This window comes from Drosophila navojoa, chromosome X (genome assembly GCF_054131105.1).
Source record: "Drosophila navojoa isolate 15081-1374.11 chromosome X, UAZ_NAV_1.0, whole genome shotgun sequence".
Lineage (NCBI taxonomy): Eukaryota > Metazoa > Arthropoda > Insecta > Diptera > Drosophilidae > Drosophila > Drosophila navojoa.
Genome location: NC_142895.1, coordinates 14,387,241 through 14,406,154, shown reverse-complemented (window position 1 = coordinate 14,406,154; position 18,914 = coordinate 14,387,241). Strand labels below are relative to the sequence as shown.

The 18,914-nt window shown below is 42.5% G+C and overlaps 4 protein-coding genes across 5 annotated transcripts; 2 read left to right on the top strand and 2 right to left on the bottom strand.

Moving 5' to 3' along the window:
- Window positions 1-11: 11 nt before the first annotated feature.
- sbr (nuclear RNA export factor small bristles) lies at window positions 12-15,267 on the top strand. 2 transcript variants are annotated; one of them, XM_089264216.1, is made up of 10 exons: window positions 12-519; window positions 585-739; window positions 808-900; window positions 10,723-11,244; window positions 11,314-11,423; window positions 13,298-13,334; window positions 13,432-13,661; window positions 13,730-13,907; window positions 13,979-14,460; window positions 14,546-15,267. In XM_089264216.1, exons 1-10 carry the CDS (start codon window positions 396-398, stop codon window positions 14,643-14,645), a joined length of 2,031 nt encoding a protein of 676 aa, XP_089120342.1. In that variant the 5' UTR covers window positions 12-395; the 3' UTR covers window positions 14,646-15,267. The 2 variants fall into 2 exon arrangements, with proteins under 2 accessions (XP_089120342.1, XP_089120341.1); XM_089264215.1 differs by having other exon boundaries at window positions 13,727-13,907.
- LOC108655950 (putative sodium-dependent multivitamin transporter) lies at window positions 1,726-4,230 on the top strand. Its single transcript, XM_018107788.3, has one exon. It carries the CDS (start codon window positions 1,863-1,865, stop codon window positions 3,693-3,695), a length of 1,833 nt encoding a protein of 610 aa, XP_017963277.1. The 5' UTR covers window positions 1,726-1,862; the 3' UTR covers window positions 3,696-4,230.
- LOC115565089 (uncharacterized) lies at window positions 4,361-5,206 on the bottom strand. Its single transcript, XM_030390068.2, has one exon. It carries the CDS (start codon window positions 4,929-4,931, stop codon window positions 4,518-4,520), a length of 414 nt encoding a protein of 137 aa, XP_030245928.1. The 5' UTR covers window positions 4,932-5,206; the 3' UTR covers window positions 4,361-4,517.
- LOC115565088 (uncharacterized) lies at window positions 7,154-7,826 on the bottom strand. The gene is given in 4 exon segments (XM_030390067.2): window positions 7,154-7,321; window positions 7,324-7,385; window positions 7,387-7,469; window positions 7,564-7,826. Coding segments are annotated over 4 exon segments (252 nt in total). The 5' UTR covers window positions 7,633-7,826; the 3' UTR covers window positions 7,154-7,283.
- Window positions 15,268-18,914: the final 3,647 nt, after the last annotated feature.

Sequence of the window (18,914 nt, the reverse complement as noted above, 5' to 3'; positions counted from 1 at the left end):
TGTAAAATAGTAGCACGCCATTGTCATGTCATCTGGCATTCACACAAACACAAATACATATTTTGAGAATTTCATAAAATTGCGTTGCAAATTCGCGCTCTTTAATTTAATTTATTTTCGTCGTGCAATATTAATTGCTGGCAAGGGGACGCGTTCGCATTTTACGAACTCTCTATTTTGTTGTGTTTATCGTGCTGTGAGCTTTGCATACCTGCATATATCGATGTACAATCGAAGTATCTAATCCAGCAACAAAAGCAAGAACAAAAACAACAGTAGCAACGTGTGTGCACGCAAAAAAGACCTTGTTTATTATTTTTAATACTGACAATATTCGCTCCACACCCCCCAATATCTTGTGTGCTTGTGCGGGAGTGTGAGTGTGTGTGTGCGACATGCCTAAGCGCGGCGGTGGCGGCGGCGGGACTCAACGTTATAACAACAATGCTGGAAATGGCAACGGCAGCGGGGGCGGGGGCAGTGGTGGATCACGTTTTTCTGCTTTGAAAGACTATGATGGTAAGTTTGTTAATGTGCTCAATTACTAAACTCTTATCAAACACAATTCTGTGTCCCATACGCAGATGATGATCATCAGCGTCGAAAGGATCGCAACAAGCGCCGCGTCAGCTTCAAGACATCACAGTTTCCACACAAAAATGATGTGAAGCTACGCTTACAAGATGTCCGTCGCTGGGACGAGGACGATGATATGAGCGAAATGACAACCACTATCAAGGTATACTGCACTTGCATTATATTTTAAAGGAAATTTGGACTCTTAACTGTGAATCAATTTGCTTGCAGGATCGCCCAAGCTCGCGTCGTCGCGGCTCACCAATTCCACGTGGTAAATTTGGCAAACTAGTGCCCAATGGTGCTGGCTGGTATCAAGTGACCGTAAGTAACATATAAATCTGCTATGAAATGTGTGGCAAAGAAATGAATGTATGGTCGCTGATTAGTTGAGCAAATTTAGCACTGGTTAGTTTTTCCTGCTTATCGCATAAATCGCGAATTTATTATCGTCATCTCCTCGGTCGGTCGTTTGCCTATAAAGATATACAGCAGCAGTCGCTATGACAAAACGGCGAGACTTTGGCATTAATGTCAATAGAACTTTAAATCACAAACACACAAATCGCTTATCAAGCAGTTACTTACAGTCATACGATCTTACTATCAATTAAGTACAAAACTTGTTTTCTAAGTACTAAGTACTATGCACGGCACGTTTCTATTTCGATTAAGCATTATCAGTTTATTGGGAACAATAAAGCTGTTGACTGTTTGAACTAAACTCCGGCTAGACTTGGTATTTCCTAGAAATAACTGTGCCGAAATAAATTTAGTTAATTTCGTGATGAAGCATTGTTAATCAACAAACATTGTTATATGTTTAAATATGAATACAATAATTGCGCTCTAGCTACAGTGCAACTCATATGATTAGAGTCACTTTTGATGTAAGTGGCCCACTTCATATTAGTTTCTCTTGTACATATGTATATGCGAATGTGTGTGTGTGTCGGTTAGTTTAATTATTTAACAGCCCTGTTATAGTCCTCATGCTGATCGCAATGAGCTTCGGTCACAGCGTGCGCTCCCATTGTCGCCAGCTAATCTGCTATCTCTCTGCCAATGGAGCCAATAAAAAACGCGTCAGAGCAGCGCTGTTTCCTTTCAGCCGCCGGGCCGTTGAGTATATAGTAGTTGGGTCATTTCAGTGACAGCCGGCAAACGTTCAAGTCTCGCGCAGCCAACTAAACCGAAACGCCGATTCTCAAGTGTAAATTGGACTAGCGCCTGCTACGCATAAAAGCCAAAGAGAAAGAGAGAGAGAGAGAGGAGAGACCTGTGCAATGAGTACGTTGGGAGCTTGGGACTATGCCATCCTGGCCGTGGTCCTCATCATATCAATATGCATCGGTGTCTATTATCGGTACGTGGACAATAAACAGAGCAATACCACGGCGTATTTTCTGGCTGATCGTTCCATGGGCGTAACGCCAGTGGCGTTCAGCTTGATGGCCAGCTTCATGTCGGCGGTCACAATACTTGGCGTATCCATGGAGATCTATCAGTATGGCACCATGTTCGTCATCATCAATATCTCGTATGTGCTGGCAACACCTGTTGCCGCCTATCTAATACTGCCAGTATTTTATCGCTTGAAAACGGCCAGCGTCTATGAATATCTGGAGCTACGCTTTGGGTATGCCACCCGTTTGGTGGCCTCGATAACCTTCTCGCTCCAAATGATACTCTACATGGGCATTGTGGTCTATGCTCCGGCACTGGCGCTTGAAGCAGTCACGGGCCTAAGTCAGATCTTCTCTATCCTAATTGTGGGCATCGTCTGCACCATTTATGCCACAATGGGTGGCATGAAGGCGGTGCTCATAACGGACATATACCAATCGATCCTGATGTTTGTCTCCGTCTTCAGTATCATCATCTACACGGGCATCAAGGCCGGTAGCTTCGATGACGTTTGGAAGGTAGCGCAGGAAACCGGGCGCATTGACTTCACCAACGTTAGCGTAGATCCCACAACTCGACACTCCTGGTTCACACAGGTGCTCGGCGGCAGTGCAACCTACCTGAGCCTGTACGGCGTAAATCAAGCGCAAGTGCAACGGCTGCTGGCCGTGCGCAATCTGCGATCAGCGCGCGCCGCTCTCTGGTGGTGTTTGCCCATCTTGTGCCTGCTAAGCATCAGCACTTGCTTCTCGGGTCTGTGCATCTATTGGTACTACCGCAACTGTGATCCGCTGTTGGCTGGACGCGTCAGCTCGCGGGACCAGATCATGCCGCTATTTGTGGTGGACACCATGGGCGGCTATACTGGACTGGCGGGTCTCTTTGTGTCCGGCATATTCTGTGCCAGCCTGTCGACGATCAGCACAGCGATCAGCTCGCTGGCTGCTGTCACACTGGAGGATTACCTGAAGCCACTGATGCACAGCTGTGGGAAACGCACGCTCACGGATCATCAGACCATGTGGTACTCCAAGCTGTTGTCGGCCTTCTTTGGTGCTCTCTGCATTGGCGTGGCCTTCCTGGCCGGCTCCATTGGTGGTCTGCTGCAGGCGGCTCTATCCATCTTTGGCATCATTGGCGGCCCCCTGTTGGGTCTCTTCACGCTGGGCATGTACGTGACGTCGGCCAATCAAAAAGGCGCCATTGGCGGCCTGCTACTGTCGCTAGCCATTTCCTTTTGGATTGGCTTCGGTCAGCCAAAGCCGCCCATACCCAGCCTGGAGATGTCCATTGCCGGCTGCCCGGCTGATCGCAGCTATGCCACCGACATATTCCTCCTGCAAACCGAGACTGCACACTTCAGAGAGAATCCCGAGCCCGAACCGGAATCGTCGTACTTCTATCTCTACCGCATTAGCTACATGTGGTATGCACCCATTGGCTTCGTCGTGTCCTTGTTTGGCGGCTGGCTGCTCTCGTACTGCATGGCCGCCTTCAAGTGGGACAACAATCGTCAGATCTACCACGACGCCGATTGCACGCTGATCAAGCACGATCTCTTTGTGCCGCCCATAGCCAAGCGCCTGCAGCGCCGCCAAATGCCACGCCTAGTCGTGACCAGCACCACCAGCAGCGGCAGTGGCTTTGGCAGCAACAGGAACAGCTACATCCACAAGGAGTCCAAAAGCGAAAAGCCACACACACAAATCTAATCTATTGAACTCTTCAATTCTTCTCTTCCGTTAGTTATATCCTGAACCCATTGAAAATGGGAAATCAGGGTATAATGGTTTTGTTGAAATGTATGTAACAGGCAGAAGGAGGCGTGGCAGACCCCACAAAGTATATATATTCTTGATCCGTCCGTCTGTCCGTATGTATGAACGCGTCGATCTCAGAAGATATAAGAGCTAGAGACTTTAACTTTTTTATACTCATTTTTTAAATGTCCGTATATATCGCGCGCATATCGAGCATATCACTAATAAACCGATAACTCCTTCCGATATTTTTCTTATCGATAAAACCCCTTATCGAAGATCAGTTATAAAATTATATCTCCCACATCATTAAAGCTAGAGTCTCCAAATTTAAAATGTATAGTAAGATGCAATTTCGGTTTTTGTAAAATGCGTATTTCAAATACTAGAGCTGCGGAATATACATACATTTAAACAATATGATTACGTTCTGAAAGTTTCATTAAGATCGTACGTCTAGAATTCAAATTATTCAACAAATAAATTCTCATAATACTGCCAAGACTGCAGCGCAATCGCCTGTATATGTGCGTGTGTGTGTGTGTGTGTGCTTGTGCGAATTATTATTGTAATATCAGTTGCTCGAAGAGTTCAGGGGATCTCGTAGTCGACTAGAGCTTTCTTACTTGTTTTCTCTTCTTTTTATTTAGTGCAGCGCGTTTTACATTCGATTATGAAAAAAACAGCTTAGTAATAGTAAACAAAGATTTAAAAAAAAAATTATATAACTGATCCCGGCAGAAGCTTAGCCTGTGCCCTCCCTCACGCTTTCCTTTAGCTGGGAATCGGCTGGGCTGTGGCTGTCTCACGCTGGGCACGATTGTTGCCGGCCTCGTAGTAGTTGCGTCCCTGGGCCATGTGCCACAGGGCGAGTAGGCGTGTCAGCTCCTTGTAGCTAAGCGTATTCAAGGGCTTCTGCTCGGACGTGTGGACGCCCGCTGCGCGCAGCTGCTCGACGATGGTATCGTAGACGTTGCTCTTGATTGGCTCCGGCTCCTCGTTCGTCTGTTGTTTCGGGGCTATTTTCAAGATGTGCGGCAATTCCTGTGGCCGTGCTTGGCCTGGCTGACCCTGCTCCATGGAGTCCAGCGAGACGAGCTCCTCCTCGTTGGCCATGGGCAGAGCTGTGCAGCAGGTGGCAGCCAGCAGTGCCAGGAAGCCGATGGCCAGGCTTACGCTGTGCTTCATGCTCACTCTCTTAGCTTGGGCTTAGCTAATTGATTAATTGATTGAAATGTACTTTAGATATGTTGTGGATCCGTCGCTGGGTCGCCTGACTGCCTGCTTGTCGGAGGGTCGCGTTTGCACTGACAATACACAGAGAACTTAACTTTGCTGCCGTCTGCCGATCGTGGAATCATGAACGGACACGGAACCTAACAGACGGCGGGGGCGATGGTGCGTTCCAATTTCTGTTTTCTATCAGTGGCCCCGCTCTCTGTCTCTCTCGCTCGCTCTCCCGCTCTGTTTCTTTGGCCCTCTCTCTCTTCCCCTGCTACCCCATTCACAATCGACGATCCCCAGCGAGTAGTCATTGAGTTGGTTCCTCGTTTGACTTTAGGGTCGTTCTTGTTGATGTTCAAATTGTTTTTATCTATATATGTACTTGTACATAGACACACTCACACTCACAAAGTATGCATACATACATACATACATATATACATATGCATATCGTTCCCTTGTTTTGCATTTTCTTTAATTCGTTTATTTTGCGTCGTTTGGTTTGGTTTGTTTTGGTTTTATTGGATTGTCTGATTTACTAATACTTATTTATCTTTCTATATGCGATGATACATACATATATATGTATGTATATTGTATATATTATATAATGCACACAAATAGATGGGCTGGCAAATTTTCTGCCATCATCTAGTCTCGCTCTTCCTCTCTCGCTCTCTCACTCTGTCTCTCTTATACCCTCATACGTTTATGTGAACATGTGTAATATATATATTTTGTGTACAATCTTATCTTTAGTGAACTTCTTTTTTTTTAAGTTAACGCAGAACGTTTGCTTAGAATTGAAAGCATTTATGTTGCATACTTTTGGGCTGAGCTTTTAAATCGCACTTACATTCGAGACAGCTGTTATTTGACTGGGTGGCAACGCTGTCAACGCTTTTGGCGATTTGAAATGAATTTTAATTGGCACATAATTAAAATACAGTCAGAGAGCACTAAAATGCAACTTGAATAATTTATTTGCATTTATTACATTTGTATTGCATTAGATGATTGTATTATTATTATAATTTCTTGCTGGCAATTGCATTTTTATTGATAAAATACAGTATATATGTAACTAAGTTTTCTTGTGATTGATTGCTGAAGCAGGAAGTGCGCTCTCACTTCTATAATTATTTCTGAGCACATACAAATCTATGAATTCATAAAGAAAAATATAAATGTGGAAAAAAACCATTCCAATTACCGATTTACTATTTGCATACTAACTGAACAGCACATGCTTTACATCTCGCAGTGGCTAATTAATAATTGAATAAATAAAATATATACTATACAAATGCGTATATGTGTGTGTGTGTGTGTGTGTAGATTTATGCAAACTGTCTAAAGATAGCATTGAAATATTTTGTTTTGCTAGATTACTTTCCTATGGAGTGCAAAAGCAAGTGCATCTATGCGAGTTCTCACGTGCCAGCCGACAGGTGGCGTCTTAGTCATCACATATATGTGCATATATATGTATATGTATTGTAGATTAAATATTTTATATGGTTGTTTTTAAATTGCTCTATATTTTCGCTCTAGGCCAAAGAAATTGCGCGAAAATTCCCAATGCAAGAAACTGAGTCATAAGAAGTCACTGCTGTGTGTGTGTGTGTGTTTCCTGCTCTCTGTCCTGCCTTGTCACACTCTCACTCTCGCTCTCACTTGGCCTCGGTTCTGTGCTCTCTTAAAGTTTTCTTCTCTGTGCATCGGCAGCCGCAGCAGTCTCTGATGTCATCGCCTAGCAATGCGCGAATGCGTGTGCAGCTCAGCTGCGGTAGGGGGCGTGGTGTGGCGCGGCACGGCACGGCACGGTAACGGTTCTTATCGCGCCGGTTAAACTTACGTCTCTCTTTGTCTCTTTCTCTCTCTCTCACCCTCTCTCATTCCTGGCCATTATTTATGGATTTGGTTTTTATTTCGTTGATATCGTGTAGCCGGACGAATTGAAAGATGCCGCGCAGACAGTCTAACGATTTATCACTTGCATCTAAACGGTACTTTTTGGTTTGTTTCATTTTCCTTAGCTGTCAGCAATAAGACGAGTTATTAATTATAAAATATATACGCATGCACGCACTGACTCTCTTCCTCTTGCCGAGCAAACACACATGTCACAAATGTTTCTTGAACAACGAAACAAAAAAAAAATGTATATACAGTAAATATATAAGTATGTATGTATATATACGTTATTATTATTGCTTATTTAACAGAAATTATGGAGTTAAGTAAAAAACAAAAAAAACAAAAAACGGCTAAGCAAATTGATATTTGGTTAAGGTTTTTGGAATGTTGTTGCAGCTATTGCTTGACATCAGGATCAACAGCATTGGCTGTGGTTGTTGTTGCTGTTGCTGTTGTTGTTGTTCCTGTGGTTGCTGTGAGTTGTTCTTGTTGTTTCTCTGCTGTTGCTGAGCGCGTTAACGTAAAGACACCTGTGCTGCCCACATCATCCATGGGCTGTGCTATGATAGTCGATGTGGTGCTCTATATATAAGTATATATACATATACAGATGTTGAAAATGTTGAAATACATATTTCATTTATTTATTATAATTTTTGTGTTGTAAGTAACTTACGCCATTTTTGGTCTCTTCGGGACTCCATGAGCGCTTGTCATCCAAATCCTTTGAGCAACAGCTGCCCATTTTGTTGTTTTGCTTGTGTGGGTGGTTGGGTGGCTGAGCTGGCTGAGTTGAGTGGCTCGTTTGGCTGCTGCTGTTGTTGCTTTAACCTCGCACGGTGTTTAACGAATGGCTCGGCGTTTGCCGGTGCGCGCTTGTTAGCCAGCCCAATCGGCTTGCCGAAGCAGAGTTTCACTCGCCGTCGCATTGCCAGTAGCTGTTGGCGTCGCTGCCGCAGCTGGCGTCGACATCGCCATTGCCATCGAGATCGTCAGCGCCATCACCGTCGGCGTCGGCGTCATCATTCATATCAATTCTAGAAATTCGTGTGTGTCTCAGCGCGTTCATATTCCTCATTGTTTGTGTATAGAAAAAGAGGAATTTGTATATACTAGACCAGCCCAGCCCAGTCCATAAGCCCCCAAAACATATACACACATATGACTGATCCCAGAACCAGCCCGAGCAGCTCAACCATTCGATCATTCTCTCATATTCCCCCTCTCTCTCTCTCTCGCTCTCACTCTCTCTCTCTCTATCCCAATCTCAATCGCAGCTCAAGCGCATTCATTACCCTTAAACGACGACGACTCATGGTCTCGGCTGCTCGAATAGTTGAGCTGATCAGATCTTCAAGTGTTATCAGCTGGCATTTGTTAAATGTTGACAAATATTTAACCATAACAAAAATGATCACATTGTTTAATTAAAATCGACAACAACAACAGCAGCAACAACAACAAGAGACTGACTAATGCAGCAACTGAGACGCTTTAGCATTCGGCTATTTGGCTTTATCAATTAGCTCTGCATGGCAATAGCTGTTAGACCCCAATGAGCTCGTTGATTGGAAAAGTTTAAGGACTTTAAGTCAGCCGGGCCAAATTAGGGCCAGGCCCAATGGCTGGCCTAATGAGTAGTAAACATAATAGGCGAACACTAATGCCACATAATAAATATATTTATCGCATTAATGCGCAGTAAACACAAAATCAAAATGAAATTGAGTGCGTAATGGGTAATGGGCGTAGTGGGCTCACAGTGACTTATTTGATTACCATATACCCTGTAATTTGGGGCATGGAAGGGTGGAGATAACTAAGAATAAATGGGAAAATGTATTGAATAAATTAATTCATTATAGGGAATGGCAATAAACTAGAATTATAATAAAACTATTATTTCTAATGCAAAATTTAATTTTAATTTTTTTAATATATAATAATATATATACTTTAAAACAAAAAATATAATTTTAGAATGTGGATACTTTCTATAGATACCTTCTAGGTATTAATATTATTTATTTGTTCATATATGTATGTATCCTTCATGAACTGACATTAACAAGGCAATATATATTTATACTCGAGAATATATAGTGCCAATATGCATATGTTGTATATGTGATATGAATACATATACATATAAATACAAGTATTCATATATAAATATATTTCCATGCTTTTATTATAGACATTGTTCTATGGAAAATGGAAAGGAATTTACTGGAATAATTTGTATAATTGCAGGGTATTTCATAGTCGATCACTCCAACTGATTTTGTTGTTGTCTTCTTATCTATGATCACAACGAACTCATAGCTAGATACAATTGCGTGCATATGTGTGTTTATGATATATAGTATATCAAAATTGCTTCCAAGCAAAATTGGAACTATCTAAAAAAGTAAAAATCTGAAAAAAAAAAAATAAATCCACCAACCTGCCCCAATTACTAAGCGTAAATATATGAAAGTATATATACTAAGTAAGGCTAGATATACATATGTCTATAAATATACATATATGCATATATAAATATATATATATATATATAAATATATATATATATATATAAATATTATGTAGCTGCGTGTGCGTCATAATTATAATCAAAATGCTCATAATTAAATCATAGACACTTGAAGATAAGCGCACCCAAAAGTAATTAAAATACAAAGAGAGGCCCCAGGTCCGCAGGTCCCAGGCCAGTCACCATAGTCTAAATCGGAATTTGGAATTGGTATGCAAATATTGAGTAATTGGGAGTGTAGCACGTAATGAGCAACGTTACACACACACACACATTTACAGAAATAATAAATAAAAAACAATAGCCGTAAAAGTAAAATAACAATAACGAAAAACCATGAAGAGACGATAAACTAGGCAAGTGAAATAGTTCCCATTGGCTTGTTCCAGTTTTTGCAGTTATCGATAATTGAAAGTATATAAATATGTATGTATGTATAGCTATCTACACCCACCCACTCCAAGCTCTCTGTTTGTTTGTTTTTAATGTGGTTGTATTTTGAATTAGATCACTTATATAGCTTTCTTAATATAGACATATATCATACATCAATAATATAGATTGGGCTCGATAGTGCGAGTGGCGATTGATGAGTGACTGAAAGCACCGACTGATTAATCAATTAATCGATTTACTACTTAGACTGATTGACCTAGCTTGACAAATCGATTGATTGAATAACATTGACTGACTAGTTGTCTGACTGATGGATTGATTGACAGATAGGCTGACTGATTGATCAATTATAGAATGAGCATTTACTGATTGATTGATGGAATGGATGATTCTTGATTAGCCCACCGATTGACCAAATATTGTTTGACTTTATAATAAACAGGTTGATTGAAACTGATTGAACATTGACTGATTAGCTGATTGACTGATAGCTGATTGACTGATGTAGTGATTGAATAGCTAGTTAAGCTAGGCCTTCTGCTATGGCTGATTGACTCTCTGACTGGTTGACCTACTATGGACTGACTGACTGAATGCGAGATTTAATGGCCTGCTTAGTTATTGACTAACGATTAAGTTGCCCAATCGATGGAGAGACATATTAAGTATGTAGCGATTAAATTGACTGACAGAATAGCTAAGCTCTAATTGACAGAGCGACAGACTACATAATTGACCATTGACTGATTGAAGTCAAGTGAGAGATTCGATTGATTTAAGGCTCGCTTGTAATCTAATCAATAGACTAATTAAGCAATTATTATTAAGCAGAGATAAGTCATAATCAATTTGCGTTTATGTGCGGCCCCAACGAAATATTCATTTCCCCCTTCTGTGTTGCAGATACAAAATGGCCAGATCTATGAGAAAGAGACGCTGCTGCGTGCTCTACTGGCCGCGATGTCGCCGCATGTTTTCGTACCGCAATACTGGCGTACGGAGCGTCACTGTGTCATCTTCTTCACGGATGACTTTGAGGTGGCTGAGCGTATACAGCAGCTGGGAAGGCACGCACAATTGCCGGATGGCTTCCGGCTGATGCCACGCGTGCGCAGCGGCCTGCCCTTGGTTACGATTGACGAGGACTTCAAGGCCAAAATGAAGGTGGTGATGGCCAAGCGTTATAATTTACAGACCAAGGCACTGGATCTGTCCCGTTTCCATGCCGATCAGGATCTGAAGCCGTTCTTTTGTCCACTGTTCCGAGTGAATGTGATGAGCACAGCACTGGACATCATTTGCGATAATATACCCGATCTGGAGGCAATCAATCTCAATGATAACAATATGTCCACCATGGAATCGTTCAAGGGCGCCGACAAGCGCCTGCCGCATCTCAAGATCCTTTATCTAGGCGACAACAAGGTACAGTTGATAATTTGTTAACCAACTTATCGACTTTGACTCTACAAATACCATTCCATCTGGTTGCAGCTACCGTCACTGGCTCATCTTTTGGTCTTTCGCAATTTGCCGATTATTGAGCTGGTGTTGCGCAACAATCCATGCCGCTTGCGCTACAAGGATCCGCAGCAGTTTGTCAGGTATACTATGCTTTGATTAATTCATTTTGCTTTCGAAATGGGACGCAGCCAGCGAATCATCAGCGTTGCGAAACACGGACAGCGGCTAGAAGTCTTTGTCTATCTGCAAAAGACTCGCCAGCGGTGTTCTTAATCCTTGTTTCTCTTCTCTCTTTCCCAATCTCTGACTCTACTGATTAGCTGAGCTCACACTGTCGCAAAGCCATTTGGATTTGCCACATGGCACTCGCAGCTTTAGTTGTATCTTTTGTAAGCAAATGCATTTGGGGCCATTGGAGCATTGAATAGAGCAATGAAAGTGAAGCCGAGCTTTTGGCAGTTTCCGTAAAGAAAAAAAAAATAAATAAAAAAAAAGGAAAAAAAAAATGAAAACAAAACTTTAAAAAAATATTTAAAAAAATATTTTAAAAAAATATTTAAAAAAATATAAAAAAAAAAAGAAAACCCAGTTGAAAAAATAATAAAACATGCGTAAGCCACAATACTGAACATAAGCACAAACTACGCTTACTGCCTGACATTTTGACGATACGGCAACACCGTACATATGACTTAGCCTCACACGAACACACACAGACTTTGAACTGTGCATTGCACTTCCACTATGCAGACAGGCATGCTGCTACGTAACGGGCCGCCTTGCGCTGGCATTGTGCATGCCAGACAAGGACAACACGTCGTATGCCCCGAACAAGGCAACCCACATGAGCGCATACACGCACGCCCGAACGCACGCACGCACGCACACGTTGCACTCACGCGGACACAGGCTCCCGGCCGGCTCCATTGTGGGCAGTTGTGGCCGCCATTTGTAGTTTACGCTGTTGTGTTGCTGCTGTTGTTGTTGTTGCAGTTGCAGTTGCAGTTGCAGTTGCAGTTGCGTTTGCGTCGGCGTCAATGTTGTCGTTGGCTTCATCGTAAGGCACGGTGCGCGCGCCCAGCGGACAGCTAGAAAGCGAAACACTGACGACAAGACACATGCACACACACACACACACACACACACCCAAACGCTCATCTCGACTCTATCACCACGATCCATGCAGCTGAGAACATGACCGACCACCCACCCCGAGAGCTGGCGAAGGCGACCGTGCACAAAAGCCCATCGACTGCGTCTCAATGCAAGCCTCTCAACTCTGTCGTGATTGGCGGTGGGGGTGTGCCTAGTCTGCGGATGCAATGCTTAGCTGACAGAAAGAGACGCACACAGTAACAGAGTCACACGCACACGCATACACAAATACGCGCGCAATGTGGACAGTGGGCTGCACGCAGCTTTTGGGTATTTGAAAAAATGTTGAAAAAAAAAAGAAAAAAAAATAAAAATAAAAAAATACAAAAATACAAAAAAAAAAAAAAAAAAAATAGAAACCGGAAAAATATATTTAAAAAACTGTCTAAAAGTTTGGCTCTGCTTCAAAATTTAATTATTGCAAAAACCTCCAGGCCATGCGCGCATTAGGGTTTTTTTTTTTAATAACCAGCGCCAATTAAAGCCAATTGCAAGTGCTTCAAAGTTTTCTCTGTGCAATTCAAATTGCTTGATTATGCAAGCGAATCAGGTGCCAAAATGCATTTCGAAATGGCAAGGCGACAGTGGGGCAAGTAATTATGCATACACATGCCAATGAATTGCATTGATATTTTGTCTATATTTATATATATATGTGTGTATTATTGTTTAACTAATTCATTCATTCAACATATATGTGCCTGTGTGTGCGTATGTATGCCGTATCTACATACATATGTCGTGTACGTATGCATGCGCACTGCACACTACTAATTCAAAAAACAACAACAACAACAACAACATCATCAAAAAACAAAAACAAATTCGGATGCAATTCCAAATGCAAAACTATTTACAGTGAAGTACGACGTAAATTCCCTAAAGTCCTGAAACTGGTAAGTGAAGCGAATCATGAGAATGATGAGTGCCATTGATTAATTGTACATTGTACTAATGATGATGATGCCACCGATGTTAATCATTGTGATTTAGGATGGGGAACCGCTGCCGCCGCAAGTTCATTTCGATTTGAACGAATCCCCGGTCCTGCCACCGGCCAAGGCATCCTTCTTATGCGACAGCGCTGGCGCCGATGTGGTCCGCCAATTTCTGGATCAATACTTTAGCATTTTCGATTCGGACAATCGCCAGCCATTGCTGGATGCGTATCACGAGCATGCAATGCTCTCCATATCGATGCCCTCGGCCAGCCAGTCGGGCAGGTAAGTCCGCTGCAGCTCACCCCCTCGACTGTCCCATACTCACATTGTTTGCCTCGCTTATCCAGTAGGCTGAACAACTTCTGGAAATTCAATCGAAATCTACGACGGCTCCTAAACAACGAACGTGAAGATTTACGCATACGCCTTTTGAAGAGCGGACGACTAGCCTGTGTGTCCACACTGGACGAATGGCCACGTACACTGCACGAACGTCGCACCTTCACGGTCGATCTGACCATATACAATGTGAGTCGCAGCAGCAGCAGCAGCAGCAGCCACATGGGAAATTGTGCTAATCCAATCTCTGTTCTCTGCAGCCCCAAATGATGTTGTTCACGGTGACCGGATTGTTCAAGGAGCTAACTGGCGATACGAGCGCTGGGACGCCCAGCAACATGCAGGCCTACGAGCTGCGCCACTTTATGCGCACCTTTGTGGTGGTGCCACAGAACTCGGGCTTTTGCATTCGCAACGAGACAATTTTCCTGAACAGTGCCACGTGCGAGCAGACGCGCGAATTCAAGCGCACACAGCATCAGCCAGCGCCAGGCGCCGGCATGGCCGTGGGAATAACACCGATTGGTGCTGCAACCGTCGGCGAGGGATCTATACAGAATCGTTTGCAACCGAGCCAAGCAGTGACTGGCGCTCCTGTTGCCCTGCTGGCAACACCGTCTCCATCGAATCCAGTTGCCGTACCCGCTGGCGGCAATGCGGCTGCCCTCAACGATGCCACCAAAATGCAAATGGTGCAAGCGATGAGTGCACAAAGTCAAATGAATCTGGACTGGAGCCGCAAGTGCGTAGCCATGGCAGCAATATGACCATACCACACCTGTATACGATATATATTCTATCATTAATTCTCTTGATTCGCATTTCAGATGCTTAGAGGAAACAAATTGGGATTTCAACCATGCCGCCTTTGTGTTCGAGAAACTGTTCAAGGAAAACAAAATTCCGCCCGAGGCTTTTGTCAAATAAGTAGCCCAAGCGAGAACTCACACACACGCGCATCTATACAACACACCCACGCACAGTTCGAATAGCAATAATAACATCCGAAAAATTTTGATTCGGGCATATTAAGGAGAAGCCTATCCGCAATGCCACACAAGATTACATTGAGGCATTTGCGGCTATTAGCTATTTCCCATTTTTTTTTTTTCACTATGTAATTTATATTTTAAGCTGATATATAGGAATTCCAGCCAGGTTTCTGAATGCTTGTGAATTCTATCATATCACACAAAATTCATTGTTTCCACTTTGTTAATCTTTCCTAAATTACACGAGTAATTGAAGTGTATTTAGAATATTTTTGAAAACTTTAGAAAATTGCTAATGTTGAGATGATGTCGATGCAAACATATATATACACACACACGCATACACTTCTAATGATATATAATACTTAAAAAACAAAAACTTAGCTGCATTAAAAAAAAAAAAATTATAATAATGATAAGAGCAAAAAATTTCTTAGGCCCTTGTAAAAAGTTATAGAAAAATTTGTATTTATCGACATTGGTCACGCAACAAAAATGAAAAAAGTGAGTTTGATTTTGTTTTTTGCAAATCATTTTGTTAAACTAGAAGTTTTGTACACGATATCTTTAAGCTGGTAGCATTAATCTAATATACCATAATAGCTATAAGAAAAAAGAAATGTAGTATATATATATATATATACATATATATATGTATATGTATATGTATATGTATATATATATATATATAAATGTCTATTGTAAAAGTCTCTTGAATTAAATGGCAAACCAGAGAAAACGTACTAGCTTGTAAGCATAAATCTGTAGCTTAAGTCATTCTTAATTATAAATCTACTAAGAAATAAATATACATGTTTATGTAAAGAACCACATAGTTTTATTTATTTCAACTAAACGTATCTACATATATTAAAAAAAAAAAAATAATTAAAAATAAATTAGCTGAATGGTTAAGATAAATCATGCATTTTAGTAGATTTCATTCTGTTTGAGATTATGAGATCACTCTAATTGCCCCTTCTATTCAAAATCCCAAATGCAAATTAGATCCCATTTTCCCCTTCTGTTTCAACTTTGAATGAATCGAATATGAATACTCTAAAACATTTGGTCCCTCTAATTTTCCCCATCCATTTCAGCTACTGTGCCCCTTTTAAACCATTCCAATCAGTTTTTAAAGGTCCACTCTAATGTATGCAAGCTGTTTTCCCCTTGCAATGACAGCTTTTTCAGTTGTCCAATCGAAAATTTCGTTGAATATCAACCAGAAATAAAAGTTTAGCCAGGACAAACACCAGCTGAGTGTGGCGAGCTTTATATCACTTGTCATACAAATGGGCTAACAGCAGCCGCTAGATGGCGACACGTTGTCAAAGACGAAAAGGCAAAGAAACAAAAAGTTTTTAAGATATTTGAAAAGCGTAAGCCAGCCGTACGTGATCAAAGTTCTATGTAGGCGCCCTCTCGCACACACACATACATACACTCAGGCCTTGTTGTTGTTGTTGTATGGACATAACTGATTTGCCCATACTAAACAATAGGACAAAAGGAACAAAGAGCTTTTCTAGTTTCTAACGCGCGGCACAGCTGCCGCCCATAGGACAGGCCTGGTTAACTAGTCGCCTGGTCAACTGGTCAGCCGGTCAGCCGGTAAGCCGGCCATCGCATTGTCCTTGCAGCATCCCAAGCGCAGGCGTCCTGGTTCCCACTGCCAGCAGTCCAGCTGCCGAAACTTGAAGATCTTGAACAATGGGCATCGAAAGGGGTTTCTGGGCCGGTTGGCGCTTTTGTTATTCATAATTAGCCAACGACTGTATCTTTCTTTGTTGGTTCAGACTTAAAATCAGTTTTTGGGTACAAGTTCGGCCGGCTTTACAGCTGCCGAACACAAATTTTGGGCACTCAAACAAAATAGAAGAATGATAAAAGAAGAAAAAGAAAAACAAGTCAATCTTGTTGTAACTAACGGATAACAAAGCTTTTATGCAAGAGATTTCATTAGAATTTGATCACAACAGCAAACAGTATTCAATTCCCACAAAAGAACATGCAAGCATATGTAAATACATAACACATACATCCTTTTGCATGTACAGAAATTCTTACGGCTTGCATGCATTCGCATACACACAAACATACACTCACATTTACTTATTAAGTTTAAGCGCCAACCAACCAAGAGTCGCTGAGCTGCACTCAGGCACACGCGCCCTACGCCCACAGAGCTGCTCGCCTATATCTATCTTGCTCATACACACGCCATCAATAGCCGCACACGCACACAAGCAATGCACGTGCTTTTGCCTTTGCTTTTGCGCTTGCTTTTGGTTTTTGCTTTGCTGTTGTTGCGCTTGCAAATTGCATTTCAGCTTACAGCGCTTGTTGTTGTTGTTGTGCCGCTGTCGTTGCGTCGTTGCCTTTGCCGATTGGATATTGGCGTTCGTTATTGTTGTTGCTACTGACAAAATGGCCGCTGCCCATTGCCTAGGATTGTTGCTGTAACTGGCTCATGTCAGTAGGCGCCATCTGTGCGGTGAGAGCGGCAAAGCAAAGCTACAACTGCTTTTGCTCTTTCGCTCTCTCTCTTACAATATGCCAGTTCTCTTATACAGTCAATGTCAAGGCTTGTTGCTAAGCTCAGTCTTGCCTTACGTTTTTCTGTTCATGAACTTAAATTTGTTGCGCATCTGTCCATGCACTCACACACACACACACACACACATACAGACATATGGCAAATAAAACTAATGCTAAGAGTTATGAGTGTGAATGCGTGTTTAGGGGTATTCAAGCTATGTAAATAATGAAATTAAACAGAATAATTCTAGAGTAAATGAAATAGGTAATTAATAGAAAAATTCGAATTATTTTAATTTAATATATGTATATGTCTATATATGCATATACCTATATATATTCATACATATGTATATAGTTATATGCATATTTTTTAATAATCATGTGTTTTTAAATATATTTAAATACTTTGTTTTTAATATATATTATTTAGTGTATACATTTAAACACGTTAAATATTTGTATAAGTAATTGCTGCGGCAAAAGTTCCATGTGCCAAATTCTCGTCGAGCTGCGTCGTTATCCTCGTGCTGGCCACACAGGGTAGCCGGGGCCAGGAGCAGGAGCAGGAGCAGGAACAGGGACGGGGACACTGGCCCAGGAGACCTGGGACAGGGGGTTGTTGCAGGCGGATTGCCTGACTAAAGTCAATGATCGCATGGCTGTCGGGGCTGCAAATATGCGAAGAGCCGAAATGGGAACGGGAATTTTGGGTACGTGAAATCGCAATCAAGCGCTAAGGATCAGCGCGCCGTCCTGCCAAGGCGTCCCATAATCCTGCGACAGCAGGATCAGAGCACGCAGCGCAGCAAACGAAGGCGGCGGCGGCGGACCGAGAGGATTCGCTCGTTCACTCGGAACATTTTTGGCAATTACCGAAAAATAAAGAAGCGAATTAATGCCAAGTGAGCGAGACAGACAGAGCGAGAGAGAGAGGGTGACAGAGAGAAGCGAAAGGGGCACAATAAAGGAGTAAAAGGAGAAAAAAAGAAAAGAGTTTGCACCTGTCCAGCTAAATGCAAAAGGAACTCCACGACAGCCGGGGCGCAAAAAGTAAACGAAATTAAGGATAAGCAGTGCAAGGATCAACGGCAACTTCAACGAGGACAGCGCGCGTGCCAGCAACAACAACAACAACAACAGCAACAGCAATAACAACAAAGTCAGCATAATTTTGCAAAAGGTGCTCCAGTGCAATGGCCCGATCCTTGGCCGTCCCTCCGCTTGTGGGTGCACGGACAACTCCTGCTCCTGCTGCTGCTCCTGCTGCTGCTGCTGTGGCTGTGGCTGCTCCTGGCTGGGCTAACTCTGTCTAAGCTTTGCGTGGCGCTCGCTTTTTGTTCTCTTTCGCGTTGCTCAGTCGCGTCTCATTGTTATGCATTTTAAATATGAATTTTTTATTGCCGCCAGACATGCAACATGCAGCGCGCAGGACAAATGTCCTCTCGGCTGTCGGCTGTCGGCTCGCCTTTGCCAGCGATCCTGCGGCCCCTTTTTCGCGTCGTGTTTTTCTTTTTCGCTCTTAATTTTTTATTATTTTTGTTTTTTTTGTTTTTTGTTTTGTCCAACTAAATGCTTGTTAATACCCGGCGTTAATCAGCAGGAGCGCCCAAGGCGCTGTGCACTTGGGTGGCCTGCAGATGTCCTGGCCCTGGGCCCAGTC

Coding starts and splice junctions, on each gene's coding strand:
- sbr (XM_089264215.1), top strand. CDS start 396: ATGCCTAAGCGCGGCGGTGGCGGCGGCGGGACTCAACGTTATAACAAC. Junction 11,245..11,313: donor TTTATCTAGGCGACAACAAG/GTACAGTTGATA, acceptor ATCTGGTTGCAG/CTACCGTCACTGGCTCATCT. Junction 13,662..13,726: donor TCGGCCAGCCAGTCGGGCAG/GTAAGTCCGCTG, acceptor TCGCTTATCCAG/TAGGCTGAACAACTTCTGGA.
- LOC108655950 (XM_018107788.3), top strand. CDS start 1,863: ATGAGTACGTTGGGAGCTTGGGACTATGCCATCCTGGCCGTGGTCCTC.
- LOC115565089 (XM_030390068.2), bottom strand. CDS start 4,931: ATGAAGCACAGCGTAAGCCTGGCCATCGGCTTCCTGGCACTGCTGGCT.